Genomic DNA, 18,440 nt, shown 5'->3' with positions numbered 1-18,440 from the left:
ACAATAGAATCTATTTCTTACACAATATGAAGAATATCCAACTTATTGTTAAACAAAATAGAATAACTGTCTAATGTAAACTTGTATATGTACTGACTAATATTCCTGTCTTTTAAGTTACTACTGAAAATGTAATAACTTCATATTTTATTATTTTGTAAAAACTGTCTTATGTGCAGCTTGAAATATGTGCTGTGGATGAAGTTGCAGTCAGTCCCAGTGTCACATTCACTGAGTTGCATTCAGTCAGTCTTGGATACACTTTCATTGTGTACAGACACTACTTTTGTTGTAAAAATGGAATCATGTCGGAATCTGTTGCCAAAATTAGGTGTGCTTACCATTATAGGTGTATACACATTGAAAGTTATATTGCTTGTGAAAACAATAAATCCAAATTTCAACTGTGACCTGCACCAGTACGATACAAGGCAAAAGTTCAGATACCATGTAAATAGCCACAGAACAGCTTTATATGAACAAAAATGCACTTCATGCTGGGCTGAAGTTAACCAATGCCCTACCAAAAAGTCTCACAACCCTTCCTGCTGACAAATTAAAAGATCAGCTAAAAAGAATTCTAATTGAAAACCCTTTTTATTCCCTAGACGAGTATTATATCTGTATGAAAAGTGCTTCATAAGTATGTCAAGCTTATAGTTTTAAGTAACCTACAACTAATATAATGTTGATAAAAACAACATTTGTAATATTGTGATTGTATACTACCAAATGTAAAATCCATCAAAATGTAAAATTTATTAATACAAACAAATCTTTAGTTGATAATTTATAAACTGACATACTCAGAAGAATAATCTGTATGATGTCCTGAAACTATTATTTCTAGGGATCGTATTTGATTATTCGATGTTGAATAAATATTATTATTATTTCTCTCCTTTCTCAGACGTTATGTCTGGTTAAAAATGGAAAGTGACGCGGACCTTGATCAAGCGTGACTTCCTTTTAACTGTACGGTATATGTTACATTGCATTTAGGAACTTTCGGGTAATTGAACATGTATCAGTAATTACAGATTTCTGTAGTTGCATATATACGTTTGGATGTATTATTATTATTATTATGTAACACCATAAGCTGCTGTTTAATTTAATCTGTATTGTACAAGTGGTTTCAATCAAAGACCATTGTGCACTTCATGAAAACAAGGAAGTGAAAAGCATGTTTGGAAAATGCAGCCAAAATACAAAAAAATGAAAGTTGTTCTCAGCTGTAGTTATGAGAGTAGGATTAAAAATAATGTGTTCATTAATGTTAACACTAATCATGAATACATATCTTATAAACTGACTTGAGCTGCATCATTTCTATAGAAGAACCAATGTTCAAATGATCTATGGAACATGTAACAAACTAACTAATTACATACCACAGTCTTAGTATCAGTCAATTAGCCCACATAACTAGTATTAACTTTGTAACAAGATATCACAAAATTTTTCAATATATTTTTGTGTTTTGGTTCACGTTGTTCATTCACAATGGAGTTTGGTTCTTCAGCACAATGTAAAAGAAATTCTAGCTCTTCCATGAGATCCAAATGTCTCTCTTTGTCTGCTTTACATAAAATAATTTTCAATTTTATTTACTATATGCTTTTCATATCTCAAATGCCTGTAGCAAATGTCAATGGATTGCTTTGTCAGTATTACAACATTCTTTGTATTGTGTACATATTTCTCTACCCATTTGTCTACCGTAATATTTATTGAGACAGTTACAATGCATTTTATATATGTCAACAAAAATCTGTAAATATTTTTGCTTGTATTTTTAGTACAGTTTTCAAACATCCTTTTCATCTGAAATTTTCCTGTATCCACGACCTGTGTACAACGGTTGCTTGACAATGGCATTTGAGTGAAATTGGACACACATAAGGAATAAATTAAACAGCAGCTTCTGTTATTACATAATGTCATTTCCACAACTTATCAAAACTGTGAAACACAAAAAAATGGCTCTGAGCACTATGGGACTCAACTGCTGAGGTCATTAGTCCCCTAGAACTTAGAACTAGTTAAACCTAACTAACCTAAGGATTGTTGAGGCTTTCGTGGCCACTTGTTGACAAACTGCCTATTGGCTTCTGTCTCGGGTTCTTCGGCCGACGTTCATCTAATGATTTTTCTGACGTTTCGCCAGCACGAGTGGCTGGCATTGTCAAAGCTTCACCCTCCATTGCCGGTGGTGAACTGGAGCCGAGCTCGCGGGCGCAGACTATATGTACCTGGCGCGCCAACGTCCGAGGGCTTCTCCGCGGTCATTTCCGGTGCGGTTCTCCTCTTGCTACCTGCGACGGTCGTTCGCTGCAGTACGGGAAGCCAGGATCCGTTGACCTTAAGGCTTTCCTCTTTCTTGTTCAAACTGTTCGCGTGTTTTTGTATTTCTACAGCTTCTCTGAACAAGCGCGTGTGATAGTGGTTCTCTACAGCCAGAACTTCCGTGTCGGCGAATTTTATTACGTGGTCGGTCTCATTCAGTGCGTGTTCTGCCACGGCCGATTTCTCCACCTGCCCCAACCTGCAATGTCGCTTATGCTCCTTGATCCTGGTGTTAATGGATCGTCCAGTCATCCCGACATAAACTTTTCCGCATGTGCATGGTATGCGGTATATTCCCGACATTGCAAGTGGGTCTCTTCTCTCCTTCGCCGATCTAAGACACTCTTTGATCTTCCTTGTCGGTTTGAAGATCGTCTTTACGCCATGTTTGCGCAATATACGGCCGATTCTGTCCGTCACTCTGGGAATGTATGGCAGAAAGGCCGTACCCGACATTTCTTTTTCTGGTTCCTTACTTCGCCGAGTGTTTGGCTCAGTTACACTTCTAATATAATTTGTGGAGTACCCATTGCTCCTCAGGACTGTTTCCAGGTGTTGCATTTCTCGTTTGAGGTGTTGCGGCTCACATATTCGTCCTGCTCTCGTTACGAGCGTACTAATCATGCCCCTTTTCTGGCTCGGGTGGTGGTTTGACAGTTTGTGCAGGTATCGGTCCGTGTGAGTCGGTTTTCGATACACGCTGTGTCCCAGGTTTTCGCCGTCCCTTGTGACCAGCACATCTAGAAATGGCAGTTTCTTGTCCTTTTCTACTTCCATGGTAAATGTTATGTTGGCGTGGAGGCTGTTCAAGTGTCTTAGGAAGTCACCGAGCTGTTCTTCACCATGGCTCCACACCACGAAAGTATCATCGACGTACCTGTACCACACCTTAGGTTTGCAAGTCGCCGAGTCCAGTGCCTGTGCTTCGAATTGTTCCATGAAGAAGTTGGCCACCACTGGACTGAGAGGACTACCCATGGCGATGCCTTCCAGCTGTTCGTGGAAGTCGCCATTCCACGTGAAATAGCTCGTGGTGAGACATGCATGGAAGAGCTTTCTGATGTCTAGCGGGAAAATGGAACCGATGTGCTCCAGAGCGTCACTGAGTGGCACTTTCGTAAATAACGAAACCACATCGAAGCTGACCAGGATGTCGTTTGGTGCAAGTTTCAGTTTCTTCAGCTTCTCAATGAAATGTCCTGAGTCCTTAATGTATGTGTCGGTCTTCCCCACGTGTGGTTGGAGCAGAGAGGCCAAGTGTTTTGCCAGCTTATATGTCGGTGATCCAGGAGCGCTAACGATCGGTCTCAGTGGAACGTTGTTCTTATGGATCTTGGGTAATCCATACAGCCGAGGTGGTAGGGCTTCTGTGTTGCGCAGGTTTCTCTGTATGTCCGCCGGCAGAGAAGACGCCTTGATCAATCGATTCGTATTCCGTGTGATACGTTGCGTCGGATCTGCGCTTAGTTTTCGGTACGTTGTCGGATCTAATAGGTCTCGGATCTTTTGCTCATAATCTTCGGTCTTCATTACGACGGTCGCATTCCCCTTATCGGCAGGCAGTACCAATATACTCTTGTCGGCGTTGAGATTCTTAATGGCTTGTACCTCTTCTTTCTTCAGGTTGCAAGCTGGCGGTTTTGCACTACTTGTTCATGCAATCATCCACTCCAACATTAACTCAATTTGATTTTATGCTGATAACCCTGTATTAACCTAAACAGAAATGATCTGTCTGCCCATCACTAATTTCCAAAATACGGTATCTGGACACCTGGCTGAAAAAAACTTACAAGTTCTTGGTGCACTCCATCGGTAATGCTGGAATTAAGCTTGCTTGATGACAGCTTCCACTCTCGCAGGCATACGTTCAATCAGGTGCTGGAAGGTTTCTTGGGGAATGACAGCCCATTCTTCACAGAGAGCTGCAATGAGGAGAGGTATCGATGTCGGTCGGTGAGGCCTGGCACAAAGTAGGCGTTCCAAAACATCCCAAAAGTGTTCTATAGGATTCAGGTCATAACTCTGTGCAGGCCAGTCCATTGCAGTGATGTTATTGTCGTGTAACCACTCCACCACAGGCCGTGCTACACGAACATGTGTTCGATCGCGTTGAAAGATGCAATCACCATCCTCAATTTGCTCTTCAACAGTGGGAAGCAAGAAGGTGCTTAAAACCTAAATGTAGGCTGTGCTATGATAGTGCCATGCAAAACAACAAGGGATGTATGCCCCCTCCATGAAAAACACGACCACACCATAACACCACCACCTCCGTATTTTACTGTTGGCCCTACGCACACAGGCAGATGACATTCACCGGGCATTTCCCACACCCATACTTTGCCATTGGATCACCACACTGTTACCGTGGTTCATTGCTCCACACAACGTTTTTCCACAGTCAATTGTCCAATGTTTACACTCCTTACACCAAGCAAGGCGTCGTTTGACATTTACCAGCGTGATGTGTGGCTTATGAGCAGCCGCTCGACCATGAAATCCAAGTTTTCTCACCTCCCGCCTAACTGTCATAGTACTTGCAGTGGACCCTGATGCAGTTTGGAATTCCTGTAAGATGGTCTGGATAGATGTCTCCTTACTACACATTATGACCCTCTTCAACTGTCTGCAGTTCTGTTAGTCAACAGATGAGGTCGGCCTGTACACTTTTGTGCTGTACGTGTCCCTTCACGTTTCCACTTCACTATCACATCAGAAACAGTAGACCTAGGGATGTTTAAGAGTGTGGAAATCTTGCCTACAGATATATGACACAAATGTCACCCAATCACCTGAGCACGTTAGAAGTCCATTGAGTTCTGTGGAGTGCCCAATTATGCTCTCTCACTATGTCTAATGACTACTGAGGTCGCTGATATGGAGTACCTGGCAGTAGCTGGCAGCACAATGCACCTAATAAGAAAAACGTATGTTTTTTTTTGGGGAGTCTGCATACTTTTGTTCACATAGTGTATCTACCTTCAGTCTATCCATTTATCTTTTCAAGATCTGTAACCTACCTATAGATTAAGAGATTTAAAATTCCAATAATTTACTTATTGGTTGAGTTTTAATGCAAGTTGGTTGCTTCAAATCTTGTTATACACATGTTCTCTCAAAATAATATATTCAAGAAAAGCATTACAGTTAGGCAAATTCTATAGTTATTTCTAGTATTATCCCCAAAATTTTCCACTGAAGGATAAGTATGTAATTATTTTAATAATCAGTAGTTCTGCATTCAGGCTGGCTGGATCAAAAAGGCAAAAGTCAGACACCAGGCAAGGAATGACTTTATTACTCACATGATGCATTTTAGAATATGTACACCATCAGATATCTACAAAAAATCAAATAATACAAAAAAAACTATAAACACAATAATGGACAGCTATAGAACTCCACTTGACTGAAATCATTTGGCACAAAGTGTACTACATCCACCCAGGGGCAATTGCTACATGTAGATATAGTGTTTCAAGTTGTAAGGGAGATGAACACTTGCAGACGGCAGACAACGTTCTGCAAAGTGCAAGAAGACATTTTTGCCACCAGGTGGCACTACAAAATGTACAGTACGCCAAGGTGCATCGAATGACGCACAACAAAAAGAGGTCAAACATGTAAGATTTAGGCCAGAAAAGCCTTTATCTGAATTAGGCAACATACACTCATGCACCCACGGAAATGGGTTACACAAACACACTCACAATCTCTGGCTTCCAAGGCCATATTATGAACAGCAATGCATGATGGGAGAAGCACTCTGGGTAGTGTGGGTGAGGAGGAAGCTGGGACAGGGACAGTGAGGGATAGCAGGGAAGGGCATGCGGTATGGCAACACCAAGACCAGCTTTTCTGAACTGTGCAGATGGGAACTCTCCCCGCAATATATCTTCCTTGCCTCAACCTTCATTAGTCATTTTCCTACACCCACCTACCCGCTTCCCTGTTCCACCCCAGCACTGCACAGCCCTCTATTACACCAATGAACCCACAGTCTTTTTACTTCCTTCCTTATCAGCTGTCCCCCCCCCTCCCCCTCCCCACCCTCCATCTAATCTCCCAACTGCACTTAGCTGCTCTACCCTCTCTCCACCTCATCCCTGTACACTTCTACAAGCAGCACTTTACTGTCCCCACCCCTACTCTGTTATCCGAGACCCCTTCCACTCCAGCGTCCTCCTTACACCGCCATCCAGATTGCTCCTCCCATCATGTGCTTCTGGTTGCAATCTTCTGTTTCTGTTTAATTTTCAAACAGTGCATCAATTTCTACCAACTGTGTTTCATATTTTATGTTTTCAGATGTACGGTTACACTACATACTTTATACTTTGAGTTTATACCTATTGTCAGGCCTCACAAGTCACTAAAATTTTAATGTTTCATGGTGCATGACACCAAGTAATATTTCTTAGTTTTATATGGTCATGACGTATTATCTCCCATGACTGACTTTAGTTTGTGCTAAAGTATTTCCTGTGTGTTCTAAGTAAACAGGCTGTGCTCATCAGCAGAAAAGACTTCTTCTATTTGAAATAATCACTATTTTTACTGCCTATATTTAACTTACAGGCATATGTTTGCTTTGCTATTTTATTTTTTAAATTTATGTCTCTTGTCATATCACACAGTTGTGATTGTAGCTTTCTACAGTGTATGGTTCCATGTATCCCTGAATTTAAACAAATATTTTGTGTAAGCTTTAATCACTTAAATTTTGTCATTTCCAATAGTATAAAGAAAATATTTCTCTTATGTCAGTTACAATAGGTTGGTTCACAGCCATCAGACTCATAGTATAATAAATGTACATCAGCTGATGTGCCATAGTGGCACTAAACATTTTGTAATGCCACATGGAGGCAAAAATGTCTTCTTGGTCCACACTCTGAAGAACTGTCTCTGTAGATTGCAAATTTCATTTTCCAGACAACTTAAAATGCCATATCAACAGCAATCACACTTGGGTATGTGTAGTGCAGTTTGTGCTAAGTGATTTCAATCACGTGCAGTCCAAAGCTTTCGACAATGTGTTTTCTAAAATTTTTTGAATCTGATTTTTTTGTAGATACTTGATGGATAAATTCTGAAATGCGTCAATGAGCAATAAAGTCATTCCTTGCCTGATGTCTGACTTTTTCCTTTGTCACCCATTCAGTCTGAATGATTACTGATTATTATAATAATGGTCACCAGCCTCCTCATAACTTTATGTCACATTTATATTATTTAATTATTGTCTAACTTCACCATACTGTTGTCATTTTGTAGCATGATTTGCTTACATTCATTAATTGTATGATTCTCTATATTGGTCTTCTCCTTCTTTATCAGAATGTGAACTTTTCGGTGTATAAGCTTGAATTATTACAATGGAAAATATTTTATTATTATTCACATTTGTGCCCAACTGGACCACATGATCTACAACAAGAGATACATTATTTTTAAATTATTATTATTATTATTAAAATAAGTCTTGCTTTATTGTCTGAGATTTCTTCAATGTCTGTATTTAATTTTTTTTATGTCTGTGTCTGAATTATTTCTCTATCTACTGTAACGAAACCATGTCCTGATTTAATTTGTGACGGGTCTGTTACTGTTGCACTTTTTATAATCTTACTTTATCCCATTTTAGCTTATTTAACTACTTAACAATGGGATCAACACAACCAGTTATGGTAAATAACTCCCTGGACCATATTTAAACTCTTATGCAGTGTGATCGTAACAGCAACATCCCCCAACTTGTCACAAGCAAGTAACCGTCGTGACTGGGCAGAGGATGCCGTTTGTATCAGGACCGATCCAGAGCGCATTTTTGACAAGCCCTCCACCTCCCCAAACTTGTCTTCTAAATGCTCGACGAAGAACTGAGGCTTTGTGGAGAGAAAAGCCTCCCCATCAGCTCTCGTACAAACTAAGAATTGGGACGAATAACTGCTACTGCCATCCTGAGATTTACGTTCCTCCCACGGTGAGGCCAGGGAGGGGAACGTTTTTGGATCGTACTTCTGAGCGTTAAATTGAGCCCGAGAACGCTTAGAGACTGCTGGCGGTTGGCCACCAGCGAGAGACGATGTACCACACTTCATTGCGGGTCATCCGCCCTGATGCCACCTACTCCGACCAAGGGCCCTCCCCACGGGCGCCACCCAGCCACAGCAAAGGCCACCTGGCAGGATGGCCATTGCCGGGAGTCCCAATACCCCAGGAGGATAGGCATCTACTCCTTGGCATACGTGGGGAGTTAACAGCGCAGGCATCAGTAGAGCGATCCCTGTGTTGTCAGGGGGCTACAACCAAGAGGGTACATGGCGGCCCCACCACAACGGACTGGCTACCGTGCTGGATGTTAGGTGACATGTGGTCCATGGTCGCCGTCAGTGCAGAAAGTGGCCCTGCACATTGCTTGGCAGAAAGGGCACGCAGGAGCGTATCCATGCCCAAGAGATGTAGAGCGGGCAGGACTGCAACGCAATGACGAATAAGCTGGCGAAAGTTCTCAACGCAAGATGGACACAATGCACCAAGTAAGGCGCCCTTCCCCAATCGGCTCACTCTTCGGAAAAATTTTGAGTTATGGAGGTCAAACCCGACAGGGGACCATCACGTAAGGCCGAAACGTTTGAGACTCCTTTTAGTCGCCTCTTACGACAGGCAGGAATACCGCGGGCCTATTCTAACCCCCGAAACTTGCACAAAAGCGTGTAATCAGAATAATAGCTGGAGTCCACCCAAGATCATCCTGCAGACATTTATTTAAGGATCTAGGGATATTCACAGTAGCTTCTCAGTATATATACTCTCTTATGAAATTTGTTATTAACAACCAAACCCAATTCAAAAGTAATAGCAGTGTGCATAACTACAATACTAGGAGAAAGGATGATCTTCACTATTCAAGATTAAATCTAACTTTGGCACAGAAAGGGGTGAATTATACTGGCACTAAAGTCTTTGGTCACTTACCAAATAGTATCAAAAGTCTGACAGATAACCAACAAGTATTTAAGAAGAAATTAAAAGAATTTCTGAATGACAACTCCTTCTACTCCATAGAGGAATTTTTAGATATAAATTAAGGAAAAAAAATAAAAAACACAATAAAATAAAGTTGTTATATTAACTTAAGTATGTTGTTAAATTAACCTAATTATGTCATGTATTGGAAAATTCGACACGTTCCACATCATTACGAAATATCGTATTCATGATCCATGGAACTAGTATTAATCTAATCTAATCTAATCTAATCATGCTGATCACATGAAAATGTAGTCCTCACATTTCCTGTCAATATTTTCAAAAAATATGGTTCAAATGGCTCTGAGCACTATGGGACTCAACTTCTGAGGTCATTAGTCCCCTAGAACTTAGAACTAGTTAAACCTAACTAACCTAAGGACATCACACACATCCATGCCCGAGGCAGGATTCGAACCTGTGACCGTAGCAGTCTCGCAGTTCCAGACTGCAGCGCCTAGAAACGGACGGCCACTTCGGCCGGCTGTCAATATTTTCAATTAGCAGTCAGGCTGTCTTTGCATGACTCATTACCCATTCAAGTCTAATCTCAACCACTGTAGACATTGCCTTACGATGCCATCTGTAATGCCATTTGGTGAACAGTCTATGTATATTTGTTTTCCATAAAGGAATCCATCAATATTATCAGCTTATGTGCAATAATAATTGCATTAAAGAACATCTGGACTGGAAGTTTGAGGCTACCCTGGTTGTTTCCCTTAACCCTCATAATGATACAATTAAAGCTTCTACTCCCAGTCCTTAGTAGTCAGTCACTTTTTGTACCCTATCAGAAATATGACTTCCACTATAAAATTTCAACAACTTTTTTTCATTCAAAAATTTAAAAGACAACAGCATGTTTGATTAGTTCAGTAAGGAACATGTACTGTACTTACATCTACAGATACCACTGAAATTTGTGGTTTCATATTTTTATCTCTGGAGACTTGTTTTTTAGTATCGACGTCTTCTTGGTTGCTTGCCAGCATGTCAGAAAATGCAGTTTTATTGTTCACCAGTTCACTGAATGATCCTTGAGCTTCAATTTTGCCCTGGAGAGTATTGCATTTGTACATTAATATTGTATCTTGTAATATTTGCATTTGTATATAATACTGTATCTTCTAAAATTGTTTTTTATATTCTATTATATTTATTATGTAATTGTATACCTAAAAACAAAGATGATGTGACTTCCGAACGAAAGCGCTGGCAGGTCGATAGACACACAAACAAACACAAACACACACACAAAATTCAAGCTTTCGCAACAAACTGTTGCCTCATCAGGAAAGAGGGAAGGAGAGGGAAAGACAAAAGGATGTGGGTTTTAGGGGAGAGGGTAAGGAGTCATTCCAATCCCGGGAGCGGAAAGACTTACCTTAGGGGGAAAAAAGGACAGGTATACACTTGCACACACACACACACACACACACACACACACACACACACACATATATATCCATCCGCACATATACAGACACAGGCACACATTCGTAAATGCAAAGAGTTTGGCCAGAGATGTCAGTCGAGGCGGAAGTACAGAGGCAAAGATGTTGATGAATGACAGGTGATGTACGAGAGAGGGCAACTTGAAATTCATTAACTTATCCATTTGCTGTTGCTACCTCATTTTATTGTGCATCTGGAAACATAAGAACTTCACAAACAGAGCCTTACCCAATGTGAGTTCATTTTGACCTGTCCCATTATTCTCTGTGTGTGGCAAGGATGTATCTGGGCAATTTTTCATTATACAACTCCAATCATCGGACATCACATTTTTTGAAAACTCCTCCAATGAACCAGACAAATTGTGTATGTAGGTCAAGAAGAGGAAAAGACCAAGCTCCAAACTTTGAGGGATATCACATCTAATGTTTCACCACTGACTTTTTTTTTTCTTTTAGATATGGTTCCATGCATACCACAAGAATCCCTTAATACAATACCAATTAATTTCCCTAATAAAATTATAAAATCCACAAAATCACAGCTAGGAGGGAGCTGGGTATGTAATTATATGTCACTGTCCTACTGAATGGTTTGGCCTTTCAGAAAATGTGGCACGACTCATCTACTAATTACAGAGGATTATTGATGTTCGTGTACACACATTACTAGTTTACCTGCTGATGAGGGCAACTTAAGGTCCTAAACTGATAGTATGTTAATCAGCAGAAACAATCTTACATTATTAAGAATAACAATGATGTCAGCTTCCTTCAAGTACTGCAACTGATGAGTAACTAAAACTCTTGTCTTTGTACACAAATATGAACTTATGCACTCCTCAAAAAGTTGCTTTCCAACATGTGTATCAACAGCTGATAAAGGGTCATCCAAGAGGTAAATATCAGCTTTACGGTACACGGCCCTGAAACACAAAACAAACATGTAGAAAAATAGATTGTACTGGAGGTTCCATATATTAATGACTTTATCTTTTTCTAAGAAACATATACAAAATAAAAGGGTTGCTCCAATATCTAGGGAACATGGAAAAGACTTGTTGTGACTAGATTAAGTCCATTAATTCTTTTCTTGATTGTTCTGTGAGATGTCCGAATGTCAGGAAAATTGATTTGATGGAAACATGGGGTTCAATGGAGCGATCTAAAATATTAGGTACATGAGCATTCATCAAGAAAGGATTACAGCAACTTCGTGCAACTTCATAAACCTCAATATTGTCAAATCTAAAGGAAAATGATAAACAAATTGGAACTACAATCAAATAAAAAAGGTACACACAAATACCAAAAAAACTCTGGATTTCATCTGGCAAAGGAAAGCAGAATCCTTGAGGAGGAAACTGAAATAATCAAGGAGTACACGGAAAAATTTTCCATGGTTCTAGTTATGAGAAACACAGCTGCACAGGAGAAACAGAAACCATCAGTCACTGACACACAAACTCACAGAAGAGCATTAACTGTAGGAGAAACCTCTATATCTACTGGCATGGCAGTGCAAGGAAGTCCACAAAAAAAATGTGAAATCGATGTTGTCTACTCATCACTGATTCTCGAAAGAGGACTTAAAGTTTTCCATATAATTCCAAAGTGCTCAAGAACTTAGGAAATAAGATGAACTAACGTATTTACATTGCATTGATTGTAGCAAATTCCAGAACAGTGGAAGAACTAGGACAAAACATTAATTACACAGAATGCAGGAAAACCAGATAAGAAGTTCAGCTGGAACAACCTGTTTGCAAATGGCAGTAAGATGGATCAGTACAAATAAAACAGCTCCAGCTGAAGAAATTAATCTCAGGATAGATGACTCATTTCTGAAGTTAATACATAGCCACAAATTGTTAGGCAGTGTGATAGACTGATAAGTGACAAGGGAATCACATACTGAAAAAATTGCTCAAAAATAAGCTCTAATACATACTATCTGAGCAAAAGAATTTGGACACCTATTAGTGGACATTAACATGGAGGGTGTCCACCCTTCATCTTTATGGTAACTTCAACACTGCTGGGGATGCTTACAATGGGGTGTCTGAATACCTGTGGAGAAATGGCAGCCTATTCTTCCTCAAGAGCCAAAACCAGAGAAGGTAGTGATGTTAGACACTGGGGTATGGAGTGAAGTCATGTCTCTAACTCATCCCAGTGTTGTTCCATTTGGTTCAGGTCATATCTCAAGGAGTAACTTGAAACATTTAAGCCTGGGTAGATGCAAGTAGAGGAAATGTTGCTGAAGTTTAGAAGTATAGTTGACCAAATACTGGAGGGTTATGTACGTAGTACAACTGTTCATGGTGGGAAGGGCTCTCCAGTCTTTGTAAAGAAACTTCTAAAGAAACAGAGAGTACTGTATAATTATTGTAAAACTAAACTTAGGCATATAATAGATGGAAACAACTAAACTCATTTTGGGTGTATAATACATGAAGACTTCAATAACTACCGGAACAGAATTTTATCCAAAGATGTTTCGTAAAACTCAAGGAAATGCTAGTCTCATGTAAATGCTGTCAGTGGCATCCGTGTAAATGTCTACCCGCCCAAAGATGACACAGGAACTGAAAATTAGGGTATCAAACAACAAGAAGAGTTGCTGATCTCCATATTCCAATGTTATTTCAAAAGAAACATCAAGGAATACTGCCTCAGTTTGATTACCACACCACTGAAAAGATGAGGGATGTACGTATTAAGAGTAAGTGATGTTGAGAAACAGATGAAGTTCCTAAAATTGGAACACAGCACTAGGGCCTGATGGAAGTCTTGTAAGATTCTGTTTGGAATTTTCTTCTAAGCACCAGTGCCCTGAGACTGTGCTCGCGTGTGTGAGATTTGTGCTTGTGTGAATGTGTGTGTGTGTGTGTGTGTGTGTTTCCTACTACAGTAGAAGGACTTATTCAAAAACTTTAATGTTTTAGCTGTCTTTTTCATTGCGCCTGACTGCGACTCAGTGCCTAGTCTATGTGGTCAGTAACAATCTATCCTTTCCTTATTGTTATTCCATGTTTAAAGAGACATACTGGGATTATTTCTGTGGTAGCTAAGAATGCACATTAATTTTAACGTGAATTGTGTTCCCTTATCTGTCACTCTCAAGCATCATGAATGAGATACCTTTAAAAATAGGTTTTCTAATATATAACACTTCATTTAGCATAGATTCTTATTACATGAATTATAATGTAATATGAGCATTTTTTTGAGGAACGTTGAGGTTGTCACAGTATTTTCTGGTGGCTTGGGAGGAAGAAGTATTACATTGTAGTGTACTTAAAAAAGAATGATATTCCTTTATTTTCCACATGTCATGATCTACGCCGTACCTTCTTTCTACACATTTCTTGCTCTTGGAAATGTAACTTATGGCTCTCAGAACTCAATACTCATTATTTATTGCCACTTATACCACTTTATATTTATACTTTTGGTATGACTTTAGCTAATACCTATTCTGGAACCCAAAATTGTAACTACTAGCATCAGTAGTTCCTGAATGGTCACAGGGACTACTGTGTTCATTACTGTAGCTGTTGCGACTTTCAGATTCAACATCAGAACTGGCAATCTGTATTAATTTCATCACTTGTATCAAAGGTACATAGATTACAAATAAACATTAATAACAAAAGTCAAGTTTTAAATATATCAGAAAGATTTGTTTATATGAAACATAAGCCACAGTTGCAAACTAACCTTGCTAGGTTAATGCGTGCTCTTTGTCCACCACTTAGTGACACACCACGTTCTCCAACAATTGTTTTGTCTCCTTGTGGAAATAGCTCAAAGTCTCTTGTAAGTGCACATGCTCGAACAACTTCCCGGTACCTTTTAGGCTCGTATTCTTGTCCAAAGAGTATATTCTGTCTCACTGTGCCTACAAAGAGCCACGGATCTTGTGATGCATAAGATACATCTCCACCAACTGCCACAGTGCCTCCACTAAGTGGCAATTCTCCAAGAAGGACATGAAGCAGAGAACTCTAAATAGGAGAAAGAACTGTTATACAATTTGTATTCCAGCACTTTAAACATAATATAAATATTGGTCTTGTGAAGCAGGTATGATGTCAACTGTTATACAAAAAAGAAATGCAAAATCATAACCTAAAATGTATTGGATAATAATTCCTCTGCACTCATATAGCAGAAGTCTGTAATTAAGTGAGAAATATTTTAAAGAGTCGAATAAATACATAGTTATTGGGTTCTCTCTGAATTATGTTAGGTAAAACCCACAACATTCCATTAAGACAACTGCCAGATGTCTTGCTTGCTTTCGGTGACTGCTGACAAGTGGCAAAAGCCAGTGTCCAAGTAGGGGCAGATCTGCATACATGAAGGTGGTGTTATCAGACAGATGACGGCAGATTGTTGAGAGCCTTATACTGGGGAATGAGGTTTTCTGCACAAGCAGATCTCTGTAGCAGGCAGAATGACATTATCTCATAATGTATCCATTTATTGTTATTGATCTTAATGTAAAAAAATAACTCCCCATCATGCTGCTTTAACATACTTCTTCTTCCCTTTATCTACTTAATATGATCTTCAGAAGTGCCTGAATCTGATGTTTTCTTTTTTTAAGTTTTCATCTCCCATTATTGTACACTAAATATCACAAATCACTTTTTCTCATTTTCAGCCAGCATTATGACCCATGAGCAATCCCAACAACTGTTCTTAATCAAATTAATATAAGGAATTGTGCTTCTCCATTTTAGTTTTCATAGGACTCATAATTACATCTTCACTCTAGTCTGTTCTCTGATTCATTTATTTGGTTTCCTGCCTTTCTAATTAGTAAATTCTCAACACGCCTCTCTCAATTACTCACCACATGTCAAAACTTATAAGTCACACTGACTCAAACTTTCCATTTCAGGCAGATTACTTTTGAAAACTTTTCAATTTCCCAAAAGTGCTTCAGGCAGTTTTACTCTGTCCATCTGTTGTCTTCAACTGTCTTACTTAAAATAATAATAATAATAAAAAAAGAAAAAAAAATTGTTCCCTGTTTTCATTCTTAATTTGCACTTTTTTTTTCAGTATGTTGGTAACAGAACCGGGAACACGTTGCATAAAAGTGATGGCTACCATACATCTGGGAATAGCTTGGATAGTTATAGTTCTTTTAGTTCTGTGCAGGGTAATGTCCAGGGCACCAAAAATGTCGAAGGTTTGAAAATTTTATGACTGGTGAGTTCTTTTTTTAAATTTTTATATGTTAGACACATTATGTTCAATATTTTGTTTTTAAACATTCTCTTATGGCTGTCTATCTCTCTTTTCACCTTGGAACATGTATTGATGTTGGAGGGAGGCATTTCTACCAATTCTGCCATAATGTAATTTGGTAACACAAAAAAAGTAATGTGTTTATATTGTTTTTGTGTGTGAAATAAAATGGTGAAAAACATTTAGATAAGTTAATCTCTATTCGAGAGTAGGAAAAGGGAGAGAGGTAAACATAGTAGGTGAATATGGATTGGGGGTAAGAAATGAAAGAGGAAGCCGCCTGGTAGAATTTTGCACGGAGCATAACTTAATCATAGCTAACACTTGGTTCAAGAATCATAAAAGAAGGTTGTATACATGGAAGAATCTTGGAGATACTAGAAGGTATCAGATAGATTATATAATGGTAAGACAGAGATTTAGGAACCGGGTTTTAAATTGTAAAACATTTCCAGGGGCAGATGTGGACTCTGACCACAATTTATTGGTTATGAACTGTAGATTAAAACTGAAGAAACTGCAAACAGGTGGGATTTAAGGAGGTGGGACCTGGATAAACTGACTAAACCAGAGGTTGTACAGAGTTTCAGGGAGAGCATAAGGGAACAATTGACAGGAATGGGGGAAAGAAATACAGTAGAAGAAGAATGGGTAGCTTTGAGGGATGAAGTAGTGAAGGCAGCAGAGGATCAAATAGGTAAAAAGACGAGGGCTAGTAGAAGTCCTTGGGTAACAGAAGAAATATTGAATTTAATTGATGAAAGAAGAAAATATAAAAATGCAGTAAAGGAAGCAGGCAAAAAGGAATACAAACGTCTCAAAAATGAGATCGACAGGAAGTGCAAAATGGCTAAGCAGGCATAGCTAGAGGACAAATGTAAGGATGTAGAGACTTATCTCACTAGGGGTAAGATAGATACTGCCTAAAGGAAAATTAAAGAGACCTTTGGAGGAAAGAGAGCCGCTTGTATGAATATCAAGAGCTCAGATGGAAACCCACTTCTAAGCAAAGAAGGGAAAGCAGAAAGGTGGAAGGAGTATATAGAGGGCCTGTACAAGGGCAATGTACTTGAGGACAATATTATGGAAATGGAAGAGGATGTAGATGAAGATGAAATGGGAGATACGATACTGTGTGAAGAGTTTGACAGAGCACTGAAAGACCTGAGTCGAAACAAGGCCTCGGGAGTAGACAACATTCCATTAGAACTACTGACGGCCTTAGGAGAGCCAGGCCTAACAAAACTATACCATGTGGTGAGCAAGATGTATGAGACAGGCGAAATACCCTCAGACTTCAAGAAGAATATAATAATTCCAATCCCAAAGAAAGCAGGTGTGTTGACAGATGTGAAAATTACCGAACTATCAGTTTAATAAGCCACGGCTGCAAAATAATAACACGAATTCTTTACAGACGAATGCAAAAACTGGTAGAAGCTAACCTCGGGGAAGATCAGTTTGGATTCCGTAGAAATGTTGGAACACGTGAGGCAATACTGACCTTACAACTTATCTTAAAAGAAAGATTAAGGAAAGACAAACCTACATTTCTAGAATTTGTAGACTTAAAGAAAGATTTGACAATGTTGACTGAAATACTCTCTTTCAAATTCTAAAGGTGGCAGGGGTAAAATATAGGGTGCAAAAGGCTATTTACAATTTGTACTGAAAGCAGATGGCAGTTATAAGAGTCGAGGGGCACGAAAGGGAAGCAGTGGTTGGGAAGGGAGTGAGACAGGGTTGTAGCCTCTCCCCGATGTTATTCAATCTGTACATTGAGCAAGCAGTAAAGGAAATAAATGAAAAATTCGGAGTAGGTATTAAAATCCTATACCCAGGAGATATGATGTTCAAAATTTAAATAGTGAAATTAATACTGCAAACCTCCACCTGATTCAGGCTCTGAATTTAGCTAAACACGCGTACAAAAAAAGAATTGCTGTGAACTTTGAAATAGAGAGACTAGCCAGAAACCATTTCACAACACATGGCCTACACCTAAACAAATGTGGCAAGGAGATTATCTGCAGTAGACTGGCCTTCTTGACAACTATGAGTGACAATAAGAAACCAAAAGTCAGAAACCATAAACAGACGCTAATAAGCAATTGGATAAAGACAAACAGGATGGGAAATAAAAAGAGTAATAGTGGCCATACTGTGCAAACTACACTAGACAAATGGGTCAAGAAGTCACAAAGACGAAACACAAACCCCCTGACCCCTCAAAAAGGTCAGGAACCTGAAAGGATCAAAAATGGGATGGTGAACATTATCGAGACATCCCTCCAAAACGTCAATGTGATGCCTCAACAGTGTGAAGTGCAT

At 39.3% G+C, this 18,440-nt stretch overlaps 1 protein-coding gene across 1 annotated transcript in view; it reads right to left on the bottom strand.

Moving 5' to 3' along the window:
- Positions 1-18,440, bottom strand: part of LOC126235667 (ATP-binding cassette sub-family C member 4-like) — a 311,483-nt gene that overhangs the window by 95,266 nt on the left and 197,777 nt on the right. Inside the window, exons 10-12 of the mRNA XM_049944390.1 lie at positions 14,568-14,854; positions 11,587-11,770; positions 10,290-10,445 (exon numbers count right to left, since the gene is read on the bottom strand). Of these exons, the coding sequence (XP_049800347.1) occupies positions 10,290-10,445; positions 11,587-11,770; positions 14,568-14,854 (627 nt within the window). The remainder of the gene's footprint in view (positions 1-10,289; positions 10,446-11,586; positions 11,771-14,567; positions 14,855-18,440) is intronic.

Source organism: Schistocerca nitens, chromosome 2, assembly GCF_023898315.1.
Source record: "Schistocerca nitens isolate TAMUIC-IGC-003100 chromosome 2, iqSchNite1.1, whole genome shotgun sequence".
Classification (NCBI taxonomy): domain Eukaryota; kingdom Metazoa; phylum Arthropoda; class Insecta; order Orthoptera; family Acrididae; genus Schistocerca; species Schistocerca nitens.
Note: the sequence above shows the minus strand (reverse complement) of the source record. Positions and strands in the feature narration are given on the sequence as shown.